The sequence below is a fragment of the Gallus gallus genome, chromosome 15, assembly GCF_016699485.2.
Source record: "Gallus gallus isolate bGalGal1 chromosome 15, bGalGal1.mat.broiler.GRCg7b, whole genome shotgun sequence".
Lineage (NCBI taxonomy): Eukaryota > Metazoa > Chordata > Aves > Galliformes > Phasianidae > Gallus > Gallus gallus.
Window position 1 is genome coordinate 7,184,477 of NC_052546.1, and position 18,562 is coordinate 7,203,038.

The 18,562-nt window shown below is 58.6% G+C and overlaps 2 protein-coding genes across 7 annotated transcripts; one reads left to right on the forward strand and one right to left on the reverse strand.

Moving 5' to 3' along the window:
• Positions 1–459: 459 nt before the first annotated feature.
• On the reverse strand, positions 460–18,197 carry CRYBB1 (crystallin beta B1). Of its 5 annotated transcripts, none has more exons than XM_046901061.1 (6): positions 18,082–18,197; positions 2,047–2,206; positions 1,839–1,957; positions 1,056–1,188; positions 835–977; positions 460–756 (listed from the first exon to the last, which is right to left on the reverse strand). In XM_046901061.1, exons 2-6 carry the CDS (start codon positions 2,185–2,187, stop codon positions 576–578), a joined length of 717 nt encoding a protein of 238 aa, XP_046757017.1. In that variant the 5' UTR covers positions 2,188–2,206; positions 18,082–18,197; the 3' UTR covers positions 460–575. The 5 variants fall into 5 exon arrangements, with proteins under 5 accessions (XP_046757017.1, NP_989511.1, XP_046757016.1 ...); NM_204180.2 differs by lacking the exon at positions 18,082–18,197 and adding an exon at positions 2,713–2,754; XM_046901060.1 differs by lacking the exon at positions 18,082–18,197 and adding an exon at positions 2,713–8,096 and having other exon boundaries at positions 835–1,188.
• On the forward strand, positions 4,834–6,039 carry CRYBA4 (crystallin beta A4). 2 transcript variants are annotated; one of them, NM_204178.2, is made up of 6 exons: positions 4,890–4,922; positions 5,009–5,054; positions 5,152–5,270; positions 5,339–5,480; positions 5,576–5,718; positions 5,813–6,039. In NM_204178.2, the coding sequence occupies exons 2-6, from the start codon at positions 5,016–5,018 to the stop codon at positions 5,958–5,960; spliced, it is 591 nt and encodes a 196-aa protein (NP_989509.2). In that variant the 5' UTR covers positions 4,890–4,922; positions 5,009–5,015; the 3' UTR covers positions 5,961–6,039. The 2 variants fall into 2 exon arrangements, with proteins under 2 accessions (XP_046757012.1, NP_989509.2); XM_046901056.1 differs by having other exon boundaries at positions 4,834–5,054; positions 5,813–5,960.
• Positions 18,198–18,562: the final 365 nt, after the last annotated feature.

Below are 18,562 nucleotides of genomic sequence, written 5' to 3' on the forward strand. Positions count from 1 at the left end.
ACGCGTGTGGCTGCCTTGCGCGTGCACGGTGCGCGTGCTGCGGGCCGGCCGTGCCTCGCCGCGGCGGTGTGGCGCCGTCCCGCGCGCGTGCGAGCGACTGTGCGTGCGCGCGGGCGTGCAAGCTGCCTGCCTGCCGCGCTGGCGCTGCGGCTCCCACGGGCACGACTGCAGCGCCGCGCTCCTTGCGCGCCCGTCCCGTCCGTGTGCTGCGTGCACAGCTCTGCGCAGCGTTGCGGTCGGGCTCTGGGCAGCGTTGCGTGCGCGGTTCCGAGCAGCGCTGCGCGCACGGCTCCAGGCGGCGGCGCCCGACGGAGGGGTGGGGGAATGCGGGGGCTGCCCCCGGAGGGGGTCTCACTTTGAGGTTTGCAGGGAGGGAATGGAAGATGAGCCCGAGCGGAATGGGAGCGAGGGGAAGCCGGGTGACGGAGCGCGCCCTGGGACGCACGCAGCAGGCAGCTCCATCGTCTGACTTTTTTAATTTGCCTCACAACGTCGGGTACACGCGGCGGCGGCAGTGGCGCGGTCGGTAGACACGGATAGTGCAGGGGGAGCGCGGGGGTGGCGCGGGGCCGCGCTCAGTTGGAGGGCGCCTCGGGGGTGACGAAGGTGCCCTTCTGGTCCCACTGCATGTCCCGGATGCGACGGATGGACTGGATCTGGGGCTGGAAGGCGCACCACTCGTTCCAGTGCCTGAAGTCCCCGGTCTCAAAGAGGTACTGGTAGCCGCGGTACCCGGGGTACTGATACCCAACCCAGCTGCGGGGAGAGCAGACAGGGTGCTGAGTGCCGTGCCCGAACCCCCCCCGGTACCTCCCCGGTGCAGCCCCCGCTTACGTTCCGCTGGGCACCTTCACGCTGCCCACGCGGTCGCAGAAGCCGTAAGCCCAGAGGCTGGGCACGTCGTCCTCCTGGATGTCCATCTTGTTGCCCTTGAAGTCAGCAGACTCGTACAGGGAGATCTTGTGGTCCTCGGCCTCCTGGGGGGGAGGAGGGGGAGGGGGGACAGTTGGGATGGGTGGACGGTGCCCGCAGGGCGCGGTGTGCCGAGCACTCACCATTCGGATGGGACGCATGGACATGAAGCAGTCGCTGCGGTAGCTGCTGGACCAGGTGTCCCAGCGCGGGTACTCGCCCTTCTCCAGGATGAACATCTCCCCACGCATGTTGGCTTGTTCGTAGGCCACCCAGCTGGGGATGGGCAGGGTATGGCACATCAGGAGCCCCGTGACCCTGCAGCACTACGGGCACTGCCCCAGGAGCAGCTCTGCTGCAGGGCCCCAGGGTGGCACACTGTGCCACGCTCGTCCCTGCGCTCCCAGTGCGTTTGTTCCCTTTTGCATCATGGAGCACAGGACCAATGCTGCCAGGCAACCCTCTGCACTGTGCACCTCCAGCCATCGTGTCACTCAGGCTCAGGGCTCGGTGCTCACGCAGTGGCAATGCCACCTTTATGGAAGGGTCACCTTCTGGCACCTGGCACCAGAGAAGCCCCACATTCACTGCTGGATGTTTCCTTCCAACGCGGGGCTATTGCTGCAGGGATTTTCCTAATGGGAGTAGATAGGTCAGAGTACTGTGGGCACTACAACCTTACGCTTGGCTGATTTTACTTTTGTCTTTCCCTAAGCAAAGCTTTGGGTACAGTCCCACCGGTGGCTCTCCAGCAGTCTCTGAGGGTTTGGGACCTGTCCCCCAGTGACCTTGGCTGCCCAAGCTTCTACCCTTAATACTGCTTCCCAGGCCTCATCCCACCTCCCCAGTGCTGCTTCGGCCCCATCCCCTGCCCGGCTCCAGTCCGGGTTGCTGGGTCCCCACTGGGTCCCCACTGTGCCACTCACGGTCCAGAGCTGACGATGACACTGCGCACTCTGTCGAACCCGCAGTCTGCCAGGTTCAGGCACTCGCTGGTGAACTCCATTTGCCTGCCCTGGAAATTCTCCTGCTCGAAGATGACAATCTGGGGGAGAGCAAAGGGGTCGGGCCCTGAACTGCTGCTGTCCCTCTCCCTGACACTTTGTCCTTCCGCGTGGGGACACATAGGCTTACCCTGAAAGCTTCCGTGGAGGGCTCTTCCCCTTTGCTGTTGGTGACAGGAGTGGGGTCGGAGGATGGAGCTGGCGCCGGGGCCGCCTTCTCCTTGTCCTCTGCAGCCTGGCCGGGAGCAGCGGTTTTTGTGGTCTCAGACATCGCGGTGGTCAGCTCGGGTCTGGGGACAGAGGTGCCAGGGGGGTCAGTGGGGACACGGACCCAGTGGCAGTGGTATTGGGGTGGGGGTGAGGAGCTCCTCCAGGCGCACAGGACACGGGTCCTGCCTTGGCCACAGGAGGTGCCAGCTGCCCACGATCCCCAGGAGAGCCCTGAGCGTGGCCCCATCGCTGGGGGTGCCCGGAGCTCCCTGGGGCTGTCCCACACGGGCGTGCGTGGGAGCACAGCAGGCAGCGGGACAGCCCTGGGGCCACCGATGGGTGGTGGGGTGGGAGGAGACAGCCCTGCTTTGGCGTGACCTGCAGCGGGCACCCCACTGGTGGCACCACGATGGGGGGTCCCAAGGAGGGTGGGACCCTCCTTGCACCCCCCCAGTACCGTGCTGGTTCAGGGTGCTCCAGGAATGGTGGGCACAGTGTGGGCACAGCCGAAAACCCGCATTTTCCTCTTCCCCCCCTTGGGACTGGCTGGAGCAAGTGCCACCGCCCGGGGACTTTCTCCTCTTACCTGGGCAGCTGCTGCTTCTTGTTGGAGGGAGCAGGCTTGTGTTTCGGGGTGCAGCGGGGCCCCCACTTTATAGCCTGGCAAGGGCAGAGCGCGGGCGGGCACACAATGGAAGTGCCAGCTCATCAGTGTCTGTGCGGCCGCCCAGTCATCACATCCTGCAAAGCGCTGGGCGAGCTGGAAGCCTCTCCCCGGCCCTGTGCCCAGCCGCTGAACCCAGCACTTTCCTTTATCCAGCGGCACAACAGAAGACCTGACCGCGCCACTTTGCCGCACGCCGACACCGCGGCCCCGCACAGGGCATATATACCCCCAGAGCCCACCAGCACCTGGATCCAGCACTCCTGCTGCTGCTGGGCATGGTACACCAGCCCCGTAGCTGCCCCAAACCCAGCCCCATGGGACCAGGCAGGGCTCCCAGCCCCATCTCTCTGGCCCTGCAGGTTTCTGTCCCGCACCTTGGGCATACCCAGCTGTGCGCTGAGCAGCCTGACCATCTGCTTCCTCATTTTCTCCCTGAGCACTACCTGTCCTGCTTTAAACATCCCTCCATACCTTCACAGACCCGAGCGGGATGAAAGTCATAGAATCACAGCGTGGCTTAGGTTGTAGAGGACCATAAATGTCACCTGGTCTTACTCCCTGCCATGGACTGGATTCCCCCCACCAGCTCAGGCTGCCCAGGACCCCATCCATGGCCTTGGGCACCTCCAGAGATGGGGCACCCACAGCTACATTGCGAGAATGCAAGACTGTGAGAAAGAACGCAAGATGGTGAAATGCTTTGAGCACTGCTTTTGTTTTTTCCACAAGTGATGAGTGGTCAAAGCAGGAATTTTCTGCAGCGTCTTCGTCCATAAAAACAGCGTTCTCCTCTAAGGATGCCACAGCTGGCAGCCATCCCTGCTCCCTGTGCCCACTGCGTCCATCCCCACTCGACAGCCAGTTTTCAGCACATTGAACACGTGCTATGCTCATTTGTACCATTCCTTGTTCTCCTATCAATGTGCTGCATGGGAGCAAATCCCACCTCGGTGCAGCAGTGCTGTGTCAGCTGCTGGGAGGCGGGCAGAGGGGGCGGAGGGGGGGGGGCACCTGGGGGCATCCTGGCAGCAGCCGCTCTCCCCGTGCCTGCTGGGAGCCTGCAGTCCCATCAAACCCTCAGCAGCATCAATACGGGCTTTCCAGCACGGACAAAATAAATCACCCATAGCTGTACTTTCGGTGAGCCCACAGCCCTCCTTCAGAAGCTGCTGCTTTCGTTCCCTTTGAGGGCAAAGTGTTCATTCGTAGCGGTGCAATTTCAGCCGCGCCACCTGGGACGTTTCCCAAAATACCAAACAAAAAGCACTCGTCCATCTCTTCTTCTCTTCCCATCTCTTTATCGACCGCTCCGTCCCCTGTGGCACTGCCGGCTGTGCTGCACAGCTGCTGCTCTGAGTGCTCCCCAGGGTCCGCTTCCTTACCGCCGCAGTGGACAGTTTTCATGACTCTTGGCTTTCAATTTGCATTCATTTTCGTGGTTGTTAGACACCTTTCTATTTTAAGCTGCATTTCTTCCTCTTAGAGCCAGGTGTTTTCTTAACCACGCTGCTGTGCTGGTGGCTCCTGAGTGCTGATATCCAGCCTCTGCCACCCTGCAGATCCAACTCCTCTCGTCCTGCTCCTGGTTTCCATCCCAGCTTGCAGCCATAGGGGTGCTCCTGCAGCTATGGGGGTGTTCTGTCCCCACTGCTGCCCCGGGATGATGCAGTAGGGGGGGTCACTATGAGCAAAAGCAGAAGGTATTAAGGTACAGTGTGGATTCTGTGGGCTCTTCCCAGGTCCCTGAGCACAGAGATAGGATCCATAAATCTTCATCTGCACCACTAGGCCCCTCTAATGCCTTTGCAAATTGGCCCCTGGCTTTGCCATGCTATTGTTCCCTGCTCTGTGCTCTGTGCCTGGGGCAGGCGGAGGGCATGGCTGAGGGACATGCACAGACCCTGGGTCATGTCAAAGCCCGTGCCTGGTGGGCTGGGAGCAGAACTGTGGTGTCCCCGAGCTCAGTGCTCCCCCTCAGCGCTGCCTTTGTTCTGCCAGTCCCTCCTCCTGCCGTGTGCTGAGTTAGGGCTTTCCGTAATGCTCTCCTGCCCTGTCTCTATCTGGAGGCTATAAAAGCTCTGCCTGAGAGCTGCTGGCCACGCCACCTCCGGGCGCAGCACTCGTCCCCAGTAAGCACAGAGGGAGAGCAGTGAGGACCCCCAGCCTTCCCCTGTCCACCAGGGCACAGCTCCTGTCCTCCTGTCCTCCTCCGCAGAGCCGTGATGATCCAGCGCCGCAGGCCGTCCTCCGGCCTCTGGAAGGTGCAGGAAGAGAAGGAAGGCTGGGAGCGCAGCCCTGGCCCCACGGACAGCTGGCAGCAGGGCACCCACAGAGCCCTGATCCATCCCTGCTCCCCAGATCGTGGTGTGGGATGAGCCCTTCTTCCAGGGCAAGCGGCACGAATTCACCACCGACTGCTACAGCACGCCGGAGCGCGGCTTCAGCACCGTGCGCTCCTTCAGGATCGAGAGTGGGGCGTGAGTGTGGGGCCAGGGGGTCCTGCGGGGCCGGGGGTCCCCAAGATGCTCACCCCTGGTTCCCGCAGCTGGGTGGGCTTCGAGCACTGCGGCTTCCAGGGGCAGCAGTTCGTGTTGGAGCGTGGTGAGTATCCGTGCTGGGAGGCGTGGAGTGGCAGCAACGCCTACCACGTGGACAGGATGAGCTCCTTCCGCCCCATCACCTGTGCTGTGAGTAACACCCGGTGCGGTGACGTGCCCGGACCCCGTGCTGTCCCCATCCGTGGTGATGCGCAGCCGTGCCAACGCGGTGCATCTCGGTGCAGGAGCACAGGCGCAGCCAGCTGCTGCTGTTCGAGCAGGAGAACTTCCAGGGCAGGAGGGGGGAGCTGAGCGACGACTGCCCCTCACTGCCCGCGCTGGGCTGGGGCGGCAGTGCCGTGGGCTCCTTCCTCGTGTGCTCCGGCGCGTGAGTAGTGAGGCAGGGCTGGTGGCACTCTGCGGGGACCTCTGGCAGTGTCACCGCCCTGAGACGCTGCTCCTTCTGCTCCATTCATGGCCAGGTGGGTCTGCTCACAATACCCCGGGTACCGGGGCTTCCAGTACCTCCTGGAGAGCGACAGCCACGCCGGAGAGTATAAGCACGTTCGGGAGTGGGGCTCCCATGCTCAGACGGGCCAGGTGCAGTCCATCCGCAGGGTCCAGCAGTGACTGCCAGCCCTGCACTTGCAGGCACCCCCCAGACCATGCTGCGACGGTGGCAAAGTTCAATAAAAGCTCCGTTGTCCAACATGGTGTGTTTGCGCTTGGAGGGGTGTGCGGGCTGGGAGCGGCAATGGGGTGCCTCGGGGGTGCCCGTGTCCCCACCACTGCCAGGAGACCTGAACCAGCACTGTGGCTCCAACCAGACAGGAGAGGATACCGTGCTGCCTGAGCCCTGCACAGGAGGAATTAGGAGCTGCAAGGTCTGGCAGGCCACAGCTGCATGCTGTGCACCCATCCCCACACCTATGCACACCTCTGCACCCATGCGCACATTCCTCCATACCTTTGCACGCATGCAAACATCCATGCACACACCTGAGCACACACCTGTGCACTCATGTATGCACCCCCACACCCGTGTATGCACCCCCATACCCGTGGCAAAACCCTATGCACTCATGCATGTGCACGTACACACTCCTCTGCATTCATGCACCACCCCTGCAGCCATGCACCCAGTAGCAGCGTGCAGCCCTGCAGCATGGCAGTGCCCAGGGAGGAGCCCCAGGGCAGGGCTTCTCCTCCTGGCCCTGCACGGTGCTGCAGGAGATGGGGGAAGCAGGTTGCTGGCGGGGGCTGCTGAGACACCATCTTCTTTGGCTTGTGGGGAAACAGCAGTGAGCCGAAGCTGGCAATGTGATGGGGAGAAAAAAAAACGGTGACACCCCAGCACTGCAGCACCCACGGCTGTTAGGCTCTCCCCAAGCAGCAGCTTCAGCCCCCTCCTGCCCCAACCCCCACCCATCACTCGGGGCCACGGGGAGGGGGGGAGGGAGAGATGTTGCCCGGGCCGCATCTCCAACATTAACATTTCATGGGCTCTGCAGCATCCTCCTGCACGTAGGTAGGGCTGCGGGGCCGGCAGGGGCTGCGGGGGAGGAGTTTGCATGGCAATATCTTGCACAGGGAATCTCTCTGGAAAGCTCCAGCACAAAGGAGCTGTACGGCGGCCAAGAGAGCACGCAGCCCACGGTCCCCGAGCCGGCTGCCACCTGGAAGTCAGGTAACGCTGCCCTTCCCTTTCCCTCCGCTGTTTCCTAATGGGAACGTGGCCCTTCTCCAGGCCCAGGGTTGGGGGGGCATGGGGTGCAGCCCTGGGACCCCCCCCGCTTCGATGCCCGCAGCCCCGCACTGAGCACCAGCACCCATACTGATGGATGCACCGCTTGTTCGTGTTGTTTTTCAGAGTCCTCATCAGGAATAGGGCTCGAGACAGGTAAATGGATTCTTGCCTCATTTGCAGTGCTCCTGGAAGGGAAGCGGGCAAAATGCTCCTTTGCTTCTTTGTCTTGAAACCACCATTTTCCTCCAGGCCTGGTGATGTTAGGTGGGGGTTGTAGAGGACAGTGGCTGAGGGTAGCCCTGCTCTGACACAGCTCTTCCCTCTGCAAAGAGTTAATGTGACAGCTGCCGCCGGGCTCCTTTTGGGGAGCCATTTTCTCTCCCTCATTGTTCCACTGCCTTTGTGTGCGTGTCCATCTAATCCCGGGAGCCGGGAGGAACGAGACCCCCAACCCCACGGGGACCCTTCCCCATTACAGCTCTGCTTCAGAAAGCAGCGGCCGAGCCGTGCGGGGACAATGGGCGGCAGTGGGGTGAGGGACAGCAGTGGGGTGGGAGGGGTGGAAGGGTGCTGAGGGGGGGGCCAGACTAGAGCCACTGCTGCGGGCGGAGGGAGGAGGGATCATCCCGCTGGGCAGAGCAGCAACAATGAACCTTGGGCAGCAAACAGCAGCTGCTCGGCAGCTGAAGCGCGCAGTCATCACAGAGCAGCCCTGCTGGGACTTGGGGCCATTGTTGCTTTTCCCACGTTGGCCCCGTGCTGCTCGTGCCCGGCGGGACGTGGCCAGGAGGGATGTCTGCCTCTGCTGCAGCCCACGAGCAGAGAGGTGCGGGCACAGCGGTGGGTCTATGGGCACTGCAGGGCGTGGGGTGCCCTCACTGCATGGCAGTGCCACGCTCCCCTGAGTCAGTGCTGCAATGGGGACCTCGGTGCTGATCCGACAGCACGGCGCTGCTCCTTGCTCTCTTGCTGCGTTGCTTGCTTTCTTTTGCAGCTGCTAATGACTGACCTGAGGTCTGTTCACACACAGTCCCCTGCGCAGCCCTTGCAGAGGAACGGCCGGACGGGATGGGGGACGCTGCACGGTGCCCGTGTAGCCAGATGGCACAGGTAGGACCCCTGTGGGTCAGGCGGGTACCCCTTGGTATTACCCAGCCCTGTGCTCCCCCCACAGCCTGAGAGCTGGCACAGGTCTGTGCAGCCAGGTGGTGCTGCCTGCACTCAGGGCTGCTCCTTCTGCACCTGGAGCAAAGCTGTCCTCCCTGGGATCCGTGGGGTCACACCACGGGGCTGTGTGCCCAGGGGCTTCTCCAAGGGGTGCGTGGCAGTGAGGTGGGGTCTGCTTCCTGGGTGCTCACAGCATCTCTGCTCCCCAGCACCATCGGCCCTGTGGCTCTGCCACAGCTCTCACCCGAGGGCACTGGGGGACAGGGACGTGACAGCCGCCTGCACATGGACACTGGAGCTGCCAGCCCCAGTGGAGCCACCTGATGCCAACCCGGTTGCTGTGGGAACACAGCTGAAGAGATGGTGGTGGCAGTGCCTGAGGACACGGGACTGCCTTCACACGGTTCTGCCAGGTGCTGGGGCCCTCTTCTTCCTGCAAACACTCCGGCACTGCTGGGCTGTCCCCTCCTTGGAGCCCATCTCTCATCCTCATGGTGCCAAGGCTGCACGTCGCAGGGCGTACCCAGGCACTGTGCACCTCACCAGCACGGTGACAGCACCAGGTCCCCGCCAAGCATTTCATCAGGAGGGCTGCACTGCGCTCACCCATCCACTGACACCTTCCCACATCCCATAACCCAGCGGCAAAGCCCAAAAACGCCTCCTGCTCTCCTAAGCCATACCCGGGGAGGTGCTGCCTTGAGGGGGGACTAACCGTGCCCGGCTGTGCATGCGTGTGCTCTGCTCCTCTCCAGCACTAACCAGGCCCCCTGGGCACCGTGTGCTCCTTGTGATCACTAACCCACTAACACACCCGCGCATGCCCTACTAACAGCCCCGCAGCCACTAACAGCCCACAGGCCTTAAAGGGGAACGGAAAAGCTGGGTAAGTACGGGGCTGTACGGGGCACTGTGGGGCTGGGGGACCCATGCAGAACGTGGGGCAGGCAGGGCAGGGTGAGCAGCCCCTCTGCATGCCCCCTGCATGGGGCTGCTCTCTGCAGCAGTGGGGCTGCGATGCCCGGAGTGCTGCATATGGTTCTGCTGCTGACTGGGAGGCCAAAATGGTTTTATCAGCAGAAGCTTTTCAGTTCCTTTTTAAGCCAGTGGATCTCTCTGTTACTAACACGTTCCTGAACTGAATTAAACAAACTAATCGTTGCTGCTTTTCTCTTCATTTCTCTTCTAGTGTATATGCTCTCTAAGTGCGACTGACGATGCCATGCTTCTCTGTACTAACAGCCTGCACTAACCTCTCCTTACTTGTTTCCCTATTGCCTCTAACAATCGTTCTTCACACTTTAACTTTCCAGTGCTGTTGGCCATGACAGATGAGCAGTGGTCCCCACCCACCCAGGGACCCATGGCTGCTGACCCCACACTGCCATTGGGTGCAGCGCAAAGGGAGAGGCTCAGGCCAGGGCTGAGGGTTTCAAAATTTCCCTATTGGTCTGTTGTTTGCTGAGAAATTTCACGTGGTTCATTGAGGAAAAGATACTGAGGGGAAAGGGGACAATGCCAAAACCACGAGCAACCACTGGCAATTGCCACAAGAATCCAGCAAAGCTGCCCAGAAGGCAGCACGATGGCCACGAGCCCCCCAGCCCCAGTTCACCTGTCATGGAAACAGCCTCTCTGCATTGGTGCTCACATACAGGGCAGCTGCAGGCTCTGCTGGCTCTCTTTGCTCCCTTTTTCTCTCTGCAGTGATCTCGTGACCCGATGCATGCAGAAAGGTGGTGCCAGCAGTGTGCTCCTAACTAACCACGAGGTTCTGAGGGCTGAGGCTGCCCACGGGTTGGTACTCACAATGTCCTGCCAGCCACTGATGGTGGCATTGACAGTGATGGTGATGAACTGGCAAAGTCAGCGTGCTGCTAATGCTGGGGCTGGGCTGCAGCCCTTGCTTTGCTTTCCATAGGTCTGAAATTAGGTAAAACTCCCCTGCATTTGCCTGGGGTTGAGGCTTCAGGATCCAGCCATCTGCCCAGGTTTAGCATGCGGTGTCTGTGGGGCATTGCCAGCATGCACAGAGCACAGCTCGCCCTGCATCCAGCAGATGATGGTTGTCCCTATGCTGCCTTCCATCCCTGGGACAGGGGTCTGGCTCCTGGACCTGCAGCTGGGGAGCACCAGGATGGCTGCCTTCTGCACCCCAGCCATGAGTGGGGAATCAGCAGCTGAAGCACCCACAGGCAAGCAGCTCCCCACCTCCTCCACATTAACCACTAACAATCCACTCCCTGCCCTCAGCCAGGCTGTGATCAGGAGGAGTTTTTGGGCTGATGCTCATATGTTCGATTGAGGAGGGTGCCTGCTTCTTCCTGATGGGGGAGCAGAGACATTGGCTCTGCATGGAGCATAGGAGCGGAATGGGGAAAGGAGCAGGAGGAAGAGGAGGACGGGAGGATGGGCCAGGTCCAGGGCAGGGCAGGGATCCCCCCCTACCAGGGCAGTAGGTTCAGGGCTTGGGCAGAAACCTGCAGCAACGAGCGCTGCTTCATCCCTACACCATGAGCACAGGGCTGTGTACTCCAAGCCCTGCCTGCCTGGAGCTGCAGAAATGAATCCTCCTTTGCTCTACCCCTGCCACCTCAGCACTCCCTATCCCAGCCCTGTGTTTCCCTTGTCTGGGAGACAGTCTGTCTGTCTATTCCCATTTGAGACTTGCCTGGAGATAGGTGGTGGTAAAGGGGGGTGTGAGACCTCCAGTAGTGTTGTGGGCAGAGGTCCAGACAGCATTTGGCCCCGGGGTGCCCCATCCTGCCCAGGACACACCTTATACCAGGGCATGAGAACTTCACTGTGTGTCAGCTCCCTCCTGCTCTAGCTGTGGCTCGAAGGTCTGTGGGTGGGAGGGCATCAGAGCCAGACACAGGGGTGCTGAGTCAAGCATGTCCCCAACAGCTTGCTCAATGCCTGGTGTTCCCGCAGCCCTGCAGTGCTGCTGGGTGCAGGGCTCAGTGCTGGCACGGGGTAGGGATGCTCTGGGGAAGGGGACGTGGAGCTGAGGATGTCCTTATTGCCTGTAATGTCTGCTGTGAACATGGCAAGTGTGCAAACACCTGTGTGTGGTGTCTTTGTGGGGCTCGGGGGGCCAGGGATGCTGGGAGAGGGTGGGCTGACTCAGTGGGACCTCTGTGGGTCCAGGTCCTGGGGAGTGGGTACAGACATCAACCCCTCTGCAGCTGCAGGCCTCATTCAGCTGGGTGCTGAGCCCCCATGCAGGAGTGGAGCCTGGGACTGCTGAGTCTCCAACTCCTGGCATTTCAGCCAGTGGCTCCCCTGCCCCATAGGGAGCAAAGGGAGCTGATGGGCTTACAATGGAGGCAGTGCCTGGTGGGGGGCAGCTCCCTTGCATGCCATGACACTAAGTACATGGGACCAGGACGGACGGTTCTCTCCACACCCACCCCCAGAGCAGGACTCAGGGGCTGAGGCAGGAGAGAATGTGTGCAGGTTGGGGAGGGGTGCTGCATCCCATTGCAGCCGGGGCAGGGCATGAGGGATGCCACTTGTCCGAGCACCGATGGAGGATGACACTGGAGCAGAGAGACCCTTGGCACACCCAGCATGCCTGGGCAGCACTGCATGGGGGCAATACCGGAGGTAGCAGCACGGCAGCCCCCAGCTCCAGCTGATAGCAGGGTGCTCACAGCACGTGCACACCCACTGCGTGGGTTTGGGGCCGAAGAGCTGTTTGGGGCAGACGGGAGGGGGGTGCAGGCAGGGGCTCCCCAGCCCCGGGTGCAGGTGGGGAGCTGCGGTACCGGCCGGGCCCGGCGGCAGCAGGTGGAGCTCGTGCTCCGCCAACCGACGGCAGCCCGCTGTACGCGGCTCCGCGCTGCCGCGCCGTTGCGGTGACGGCCCCGCAAAGAGCTGTGCGCGTCCCCGCAGGGCTCAGCCCGGACCCTCGAGCAGCAGCGGAGACACTGCGCAGGGACACCGCCCGCAGAGCGGATGCTTTGGGGAGCACCCATAGGTGCGGCTCCCATTCGGGTCTCAGAGAGCACGGCCCTCACCTGGCCGCCGTCCCCACTGGTGGGCAGGACAGCCCCAGCTGCCGACCCCCTCCCTTCCAGGCAGCGCGGAGGGGAGCAGCCAACACGCTGCGTTTATTTCCCCCCCCCCCCCCCCCAGTAAGCAGCATTTTGACATGTCGCCGTGAGTCTCTCAAACACGTGTTGACAGCAAATGCGTACAAGCAAGAGAAATGTTGTTCATTTGCATCCAATTGCAACGGGATTCCGTGAAACTGATATGTGGCATTTCTGCTCGCGGCTGCAGGTAACGCAGGTTCCTCCAGCACTGCCAGCCAGGAGCCAGTGAGGGTTCCCAGAGGCTCTGCCAGTGGGGCACTGAGTGCCACCCCAGTGCCAACCACGAAGCTGCCACTGTGCTGGGGCAGGCAGACAAAGCACTGACTCTGGGCTGCTCCCCAGCCCCAGGGCCCCTCTCCCTCCTGCCCAACCCCACGGGCACTGCCGGGGGTCTCTGGTGATGCCCACGTGTCCCTTCGGGTGCCCCAGTGCTTCACAGGGTTGCTATGGGCAGTCTCTGTTTGGCCCGGGGGGTCGCAGTGCAGATTGAAGTGCAATGGCACAGGCGGCCCCTTGACCTGACCTCATTAGGAAGGTGGAAGTAATACTAATTAAAATTATGAAGTCCCAAACTGCACTTCTCTCCCGGTATAATTTATTTCTGGTCACTTCTCATTCTCACAACTAATGCTCCACTGAGTTAATACCCTGAAGATGTTAAGAAGATGGACTGTGCAAAATGAAACGTTATTAGTGCTTGGACCTTATAACAGCACTTACACCCAGGGCTGTGGTGGTGCCAGACCAGGAAAAACATCTCCATCAGCTCATGCTCTGCTTCCTGCAATGCAATGCTCCATTTCTGGGCAAAGCCTGCAGCAAGCAGTGCAGCACTGGGAGCAGTGTGGCACCTACACTCCAGCAAACCAGGCAGTGGGAGGGGAAATAGAAAGGCCAACGCAGCTTATTTGGGGAACCCATTGCTGACCCTGAGCATCACTGCCACCATGGCGCGCGCAGTGCCAGCAGCCAGGGTTAAGGCTGCTGGTGTGCAGTAGGGGCAGCACCCATGTTGGCAAAAACCCCATTCCTATCCACTCAGTGCATACTGATGGCTCTGGAGGCTGCTGGCACATCAGGAAGGGCTCCAGGGGATCCCCTGGCCCCCAGCATCCCCTTGGCCCACATGTTCTCATTAATACGTGGGACTGGGAGGCGATCCATAATGAGATGCTAACTGAGTTTTCTCTAAGTTGGGTGAGGGAAGGTCAGGAAGGTAGAACTGGAGTCAGCTTATTGTTATTATCAATCAATAACCTATTTATTTTCCAACATTCCTATTAACCTCTGCGAGCCACTCGCCGTTTCCATCTGGAAGGGCTGTGCAGCTCACTTTGCTGAGTGGACAACTCTGATTGAAAATGTAACAGTGACCCGACCCCAAAGGCAGAATCCAATTAAAATCATTTTCATTTGTAGATTAATATTTTTTAGCATGTTCTACATTCCTTGCTTCAGCATTTCACACCGGAACTGCCGCCTCGTTACACGAGCAGTCCATATCATAGTGTCATATGAAAATAATTACAATTAATTAGGCTCGGAGACAATGGGATCATCCTTTTATAGGGAGCGAGGGCTGTGTTACCTGTGACATGCCACTGAGCAGCAGGGACTGGGGTGCTCAGTTCCCCATCTCACTCACAAGCAGCCAATGGGTTCCACAAGGGACGGCAATGGGTGAGGGCACCCATGGGACACCGAGAGCCCAAGGGATGCTTTGGGCACCCCAAATGGCCCCATCCATCACCATGGACTCCTGGTGATGGGCCCTGTGGCTGCCCTGTCCCTGGTGCTGAGCGCGGCCGGGCACCGCCCTAATGGGCTGATGAAGCCGGGTCTTCATGTAGAGTCTATTATTAATAACGTGACTTTGATAATAAAAAGATTAAAATTAAGTTTATGGTTTGCTGACTGCCCTTTCCACACTGTAATCATCTCTCATTCATATTCATGAAGCACTCATTAGTAACCGCTGCTTACAAGCAGGCTCAGCAGCCAAACCGTTTGGCAGCCACCAGCTCCTTAACTGCTTAACTTGCTCACTGATTACCAACATCAAATTAACTCTGCAGAACGGATCTAATAAGCTTCCCGGTGGCTTCAAACCTCCTTGAAAATTGCTCTGATGTCTCCATGGGGCCCTATTAAAAAAAATTCTTCCCCTGTGAATATTGCACTTCCATGGGCGGTGCATTGGGGCTGCAGCTCTGCAGCACATGGAGCAGCCGTAGGTCCTGTGCCTCTTGCTGAGTGTCATGCAGTGCAGCTCCTGCCATGATCCAGGCCCCACATCCCACTCCCAGCCCTCATTAAACACTTCGGAGCCTTAATTTGACTATCTGGTCGCTTGGGGCTTGCGTCACGAAAGAATAAATAAGGACGACCTTTCTGTTTAATTACTTTTTTCAGATGGGGAAGGTACCTCAGCAGCGTGGCAGAGCACTGCAGGGAGGTTTTGGTGGCAGTTGGGAAGAGCACAAGGACCTGCCCCACAAATGGGGACACTAGAACAACTGAGGGACACCAGAACCACTGCAATGGCATGGTGCTGGCAGCTGCCAGGCTCGGCACGGAGGGTGGGAGCGGCTTGCTTGCAATTAGCTCTGATTAATATTAATATTCCATCGTTGGTCTGGCCACGGCCGTGCCCATGTGAAGGGATGGATGCTCAGTGCAGAGCATGGTGGGAGCAAAGCCAAACCTTTCAGTCTCATTGCCATGGCAACTGGAGGGAGTGGGCTGCCCTGGGGCTGCAGGTGCTGGGGATACCGTGCTCCCTGGGAACAGATCCAGTGCTGTCTGAATCCCCATGGATGGATGGGCTGTCCCTGGCAGGATGCTGCAGCCACACACTCTCTGCAGCCCCACTGCGTGCACCCAGGTGGAATACAAGGAGCTCATGCCCTGCAGAGGGGCTCAACCTCATGGGAGTGTGCAAGGGCAGGATGCACGCTTCCCCCTCCCCACAGTACCCACAGCTATCTTGTGCCCATGGAGTGAGGGGAGTGGCTGCAGAACCCCACAGCTGGTAGAGATGCTCTGCATGCTGGTGAACATGCCTTGCAGCAGGTTGGAGACAGGTGAGATTTAGTAGGCAGGATGCAGAGAAATTGTGGATTGAGCTCCTGCCTTACGGCAGAGTCTGAGGGCTGGAGGGAGGCAGCAGCCTGCATGGCACTACCTTTAATGCCCTGACACAGGGCACCTGCTGCCTGGTCCTGAGCCATGCGCCCCACAGCTCCGGGGCTCACACTGTGCTGTGCCCAGGGGCAGCTGCATCCCCTGAGTGCACAGAGCAGTCACCAACCAATCCCTGCCCCAGAATAGGAAATGAGCCCTGAATCCCTGCCCCACCCTATCCCTACCCCACGAGCCCATCACAACCCCACTTGCCCATGGAAGAAGCCCAGGCAATATGATCCCTAGAAACTGCAGCATCCCTGCGCCGCAGAGCAGGAGGGATGTGGCCAGGAGGCAAACCACAGAGGGCATTTCCACTGGGTTTTGAGCAGACAAGAAGGTGTACAGATGCACAGCATTTTGCACAGCCCCAGGAAACCTTTTCTGGTCCAACCCCACCACTGCTCAAGTATGCCTTCTGGGCAGGCAGAAGCTGGTTTGCTCCTCGAGCCCTTACCTTCACTCTCCATCCCTTGTCCACAACCCCTTGTTCTCATTCCTTGCATATTCTTCCCAGATTCCTCTTGGAGCTGATATTAACGATAGCTTATTTCAAGTTTTCAGCCCACTTTCTCCCCAAAAATATTTATACTGAGCTCTGCTTTCCATTTCTTTTCAATTACCGCCGTGCCTGATCACCTCCCCACAACTCTCCTCTTTAGCCATAAACACAAATCCTATTACCTTTTCTCTTTCTGTGTATTTGCCCTTTGATTTAAGCTGCATTTTCGCCCGTTTTCATCAGTTCTGGCCCTCTCCCGCTGTATATCTCCCGCTTTATCTACTTTCCAAAGGCCCCCTCCTATTTCTCAGGCCCTGATCAATACGGCTGCGGAGCTGCTGGCAGCTCCTCTCCTCACCGCCTGCAGTTTTTCTTGGGGGACTTGTCCACTATTTCTTGTTAAGCTTCTGTCTCAGCTTGTTCCATTTCTCATTAGGTTTTAGCCCTGGCATTGTAGTATTTCTTGTATTTCCACGCTGCCCAGTGGATCTCTTGTAATTCTTAACAGCGAGCCTTAAAGCCTCTCTCTCTAGTGGCCTCCGGAGCCCGTTCTGCCCGGATTTGAAGTGGCAAGCGGTGTGACACTTTTATTTCCAGGTGGAGAAAAACGTGTCTCTGCTTCCAATCCAGGCCATGATTTTTTCTAGCAGAAGGGGCAGCGGGGATTACTCGTGCTTTACAGCCTCATTGCAGGGGATGTATTTACCAGGTGGCGGGGGGCACAGGCAGGGATACCGTGAGGCCAGGCTGGCCAGCGCCCAGCCATCCTGGAGGCTTTTGCCTTCTCCTCCCTCTTCAAATGGTCCTTTGGAGAGATGCTGGGTTTAAAATACACCCCGGCTTCCCAGCTGTCAGGAGCCAGCAAACGTATTGCTCTCCGTGGCTGCATTTCTGAGCATTACACATGACGCGCAGCAGCCGCTGTACAATATTTCCTCAGATGCCACTGCACCGCAGGAGCCAAACAGTGTCCTTTAAAATAAAACCAATTTTTCCTGTCTCCTCCACAGAATAGCCTTATTTATACGCGCTCAAACAGCTGTTACTGCAGGTTAACCAAAGGTTGTAAAAACATTTTTCAAATGCCCTTAACTTCGCTTGGTTTGTTATTGAAATTGTTAATCTCAGGGTTAGCTCCTTCCCTGTCACACTGATGCAAAACAGGCAAAAAGGAGCCCTCCCCGGGCTGTGCGGGGCTCCCAGCACCTCCTGCAGCACCCAAGCTGTGCCCCCATGGCACCTCCTGTGCCACTGCATCTTGCAGACTCCCAGTGTGTGCATGCACACAGCTCTGCTGCAACTGTGCCAGGCCCTGTGGCAGCTGAGGATACTCCGTTTTTTGCTGTTGAGGCTTTTCTGACCTTGCAAAACTCTCCTGATTACGTCAACGTCTTCTGCTGCCTTGATTCTCCTCCAGACCGGTGCAAACAGGATTTGCAGCAATTAGAGCTACTTTTAGCATAGTTCCAATTAATACTGTTTTAATACTCGAGATGCACTTACAGCTTAATTGAACTCATCTGATCACCTCATCTGCAGGAAGCAAACTGAGCGGGTGCAACAGCGTGCAAACATCACTACTTCCCTGGTGGGCAGGGTGCAGCACCAGGCTGCTTTTCTGGCCCCCCTGCAGTGCTGTGCAACCAAATCCAGTGCTGTGCAATGCTGTGCAATCTGATCCAGAGCTGTGCATGGCTGTCCCGTGCAATGCGATCCAGTATTGTGCAGTGCTGTGCAATTTGATCCAGTGCTGTGCAGTGCAATCTGATGCTGCGCTGTACAATCTGATCCAGCGCAGCGCTGTGCAACTGCCACCCAATGGCATGCAGTGCAACGCAGCGCTGGGCAATGTGATCCTGTGTAATGCAACCTAATCCAATCCAATCTACTCTTCCCTCATGTGGCCTCTTTTCCTCTCCAAGTCCCAGAGCTCAGGCTGCTGCCATGCACCCCCCCACCCCCTCTGCAGCCCCCACTCCTACCAGAGCTGCCTATGCCCCCCATTCCCATCCCACCACCGGGCTCCATGCCCCCCAGCCACCCCCTCCTCACCTTGGGCTGCACAGCAGTTGGGTGTCACAGTGAATCGTGCTCAATCCAACAGCTGACAGAGATGTATTTTTAGGCGCTGCAGCACGATTAAGTCTTCTTGTTAGTCTCAGGAGGAGAAAAAGGTTGTTGGTTTACTTGCAAATGCTTGAGGTAATTCTCTAATGGCTCCCCCACCATTACGCAGACACTGTTTTCAATCTCTTATCATATGTAATCCCTAATGATTTCTCTGTTATGTCCTGTTTTATTAAAGCGCCATTGAACTATAGCCTATTGATTTAGATTTCACAGACAATTGAAATTTAAATTGACTCCAAATTGAATGTCTCCATGCAATCTGTGTTCTGTACTAAAGATAGATAAAATGCTTCTATTTTTGATAACAACTTCCAGCGCAGGCACATTTTAATTTCAAAAAGTGTGGAAGGGAGCCGTGATTGCCGTGGCAATGTCAGCAGCACCCCCTGACCCACGCAGGCAT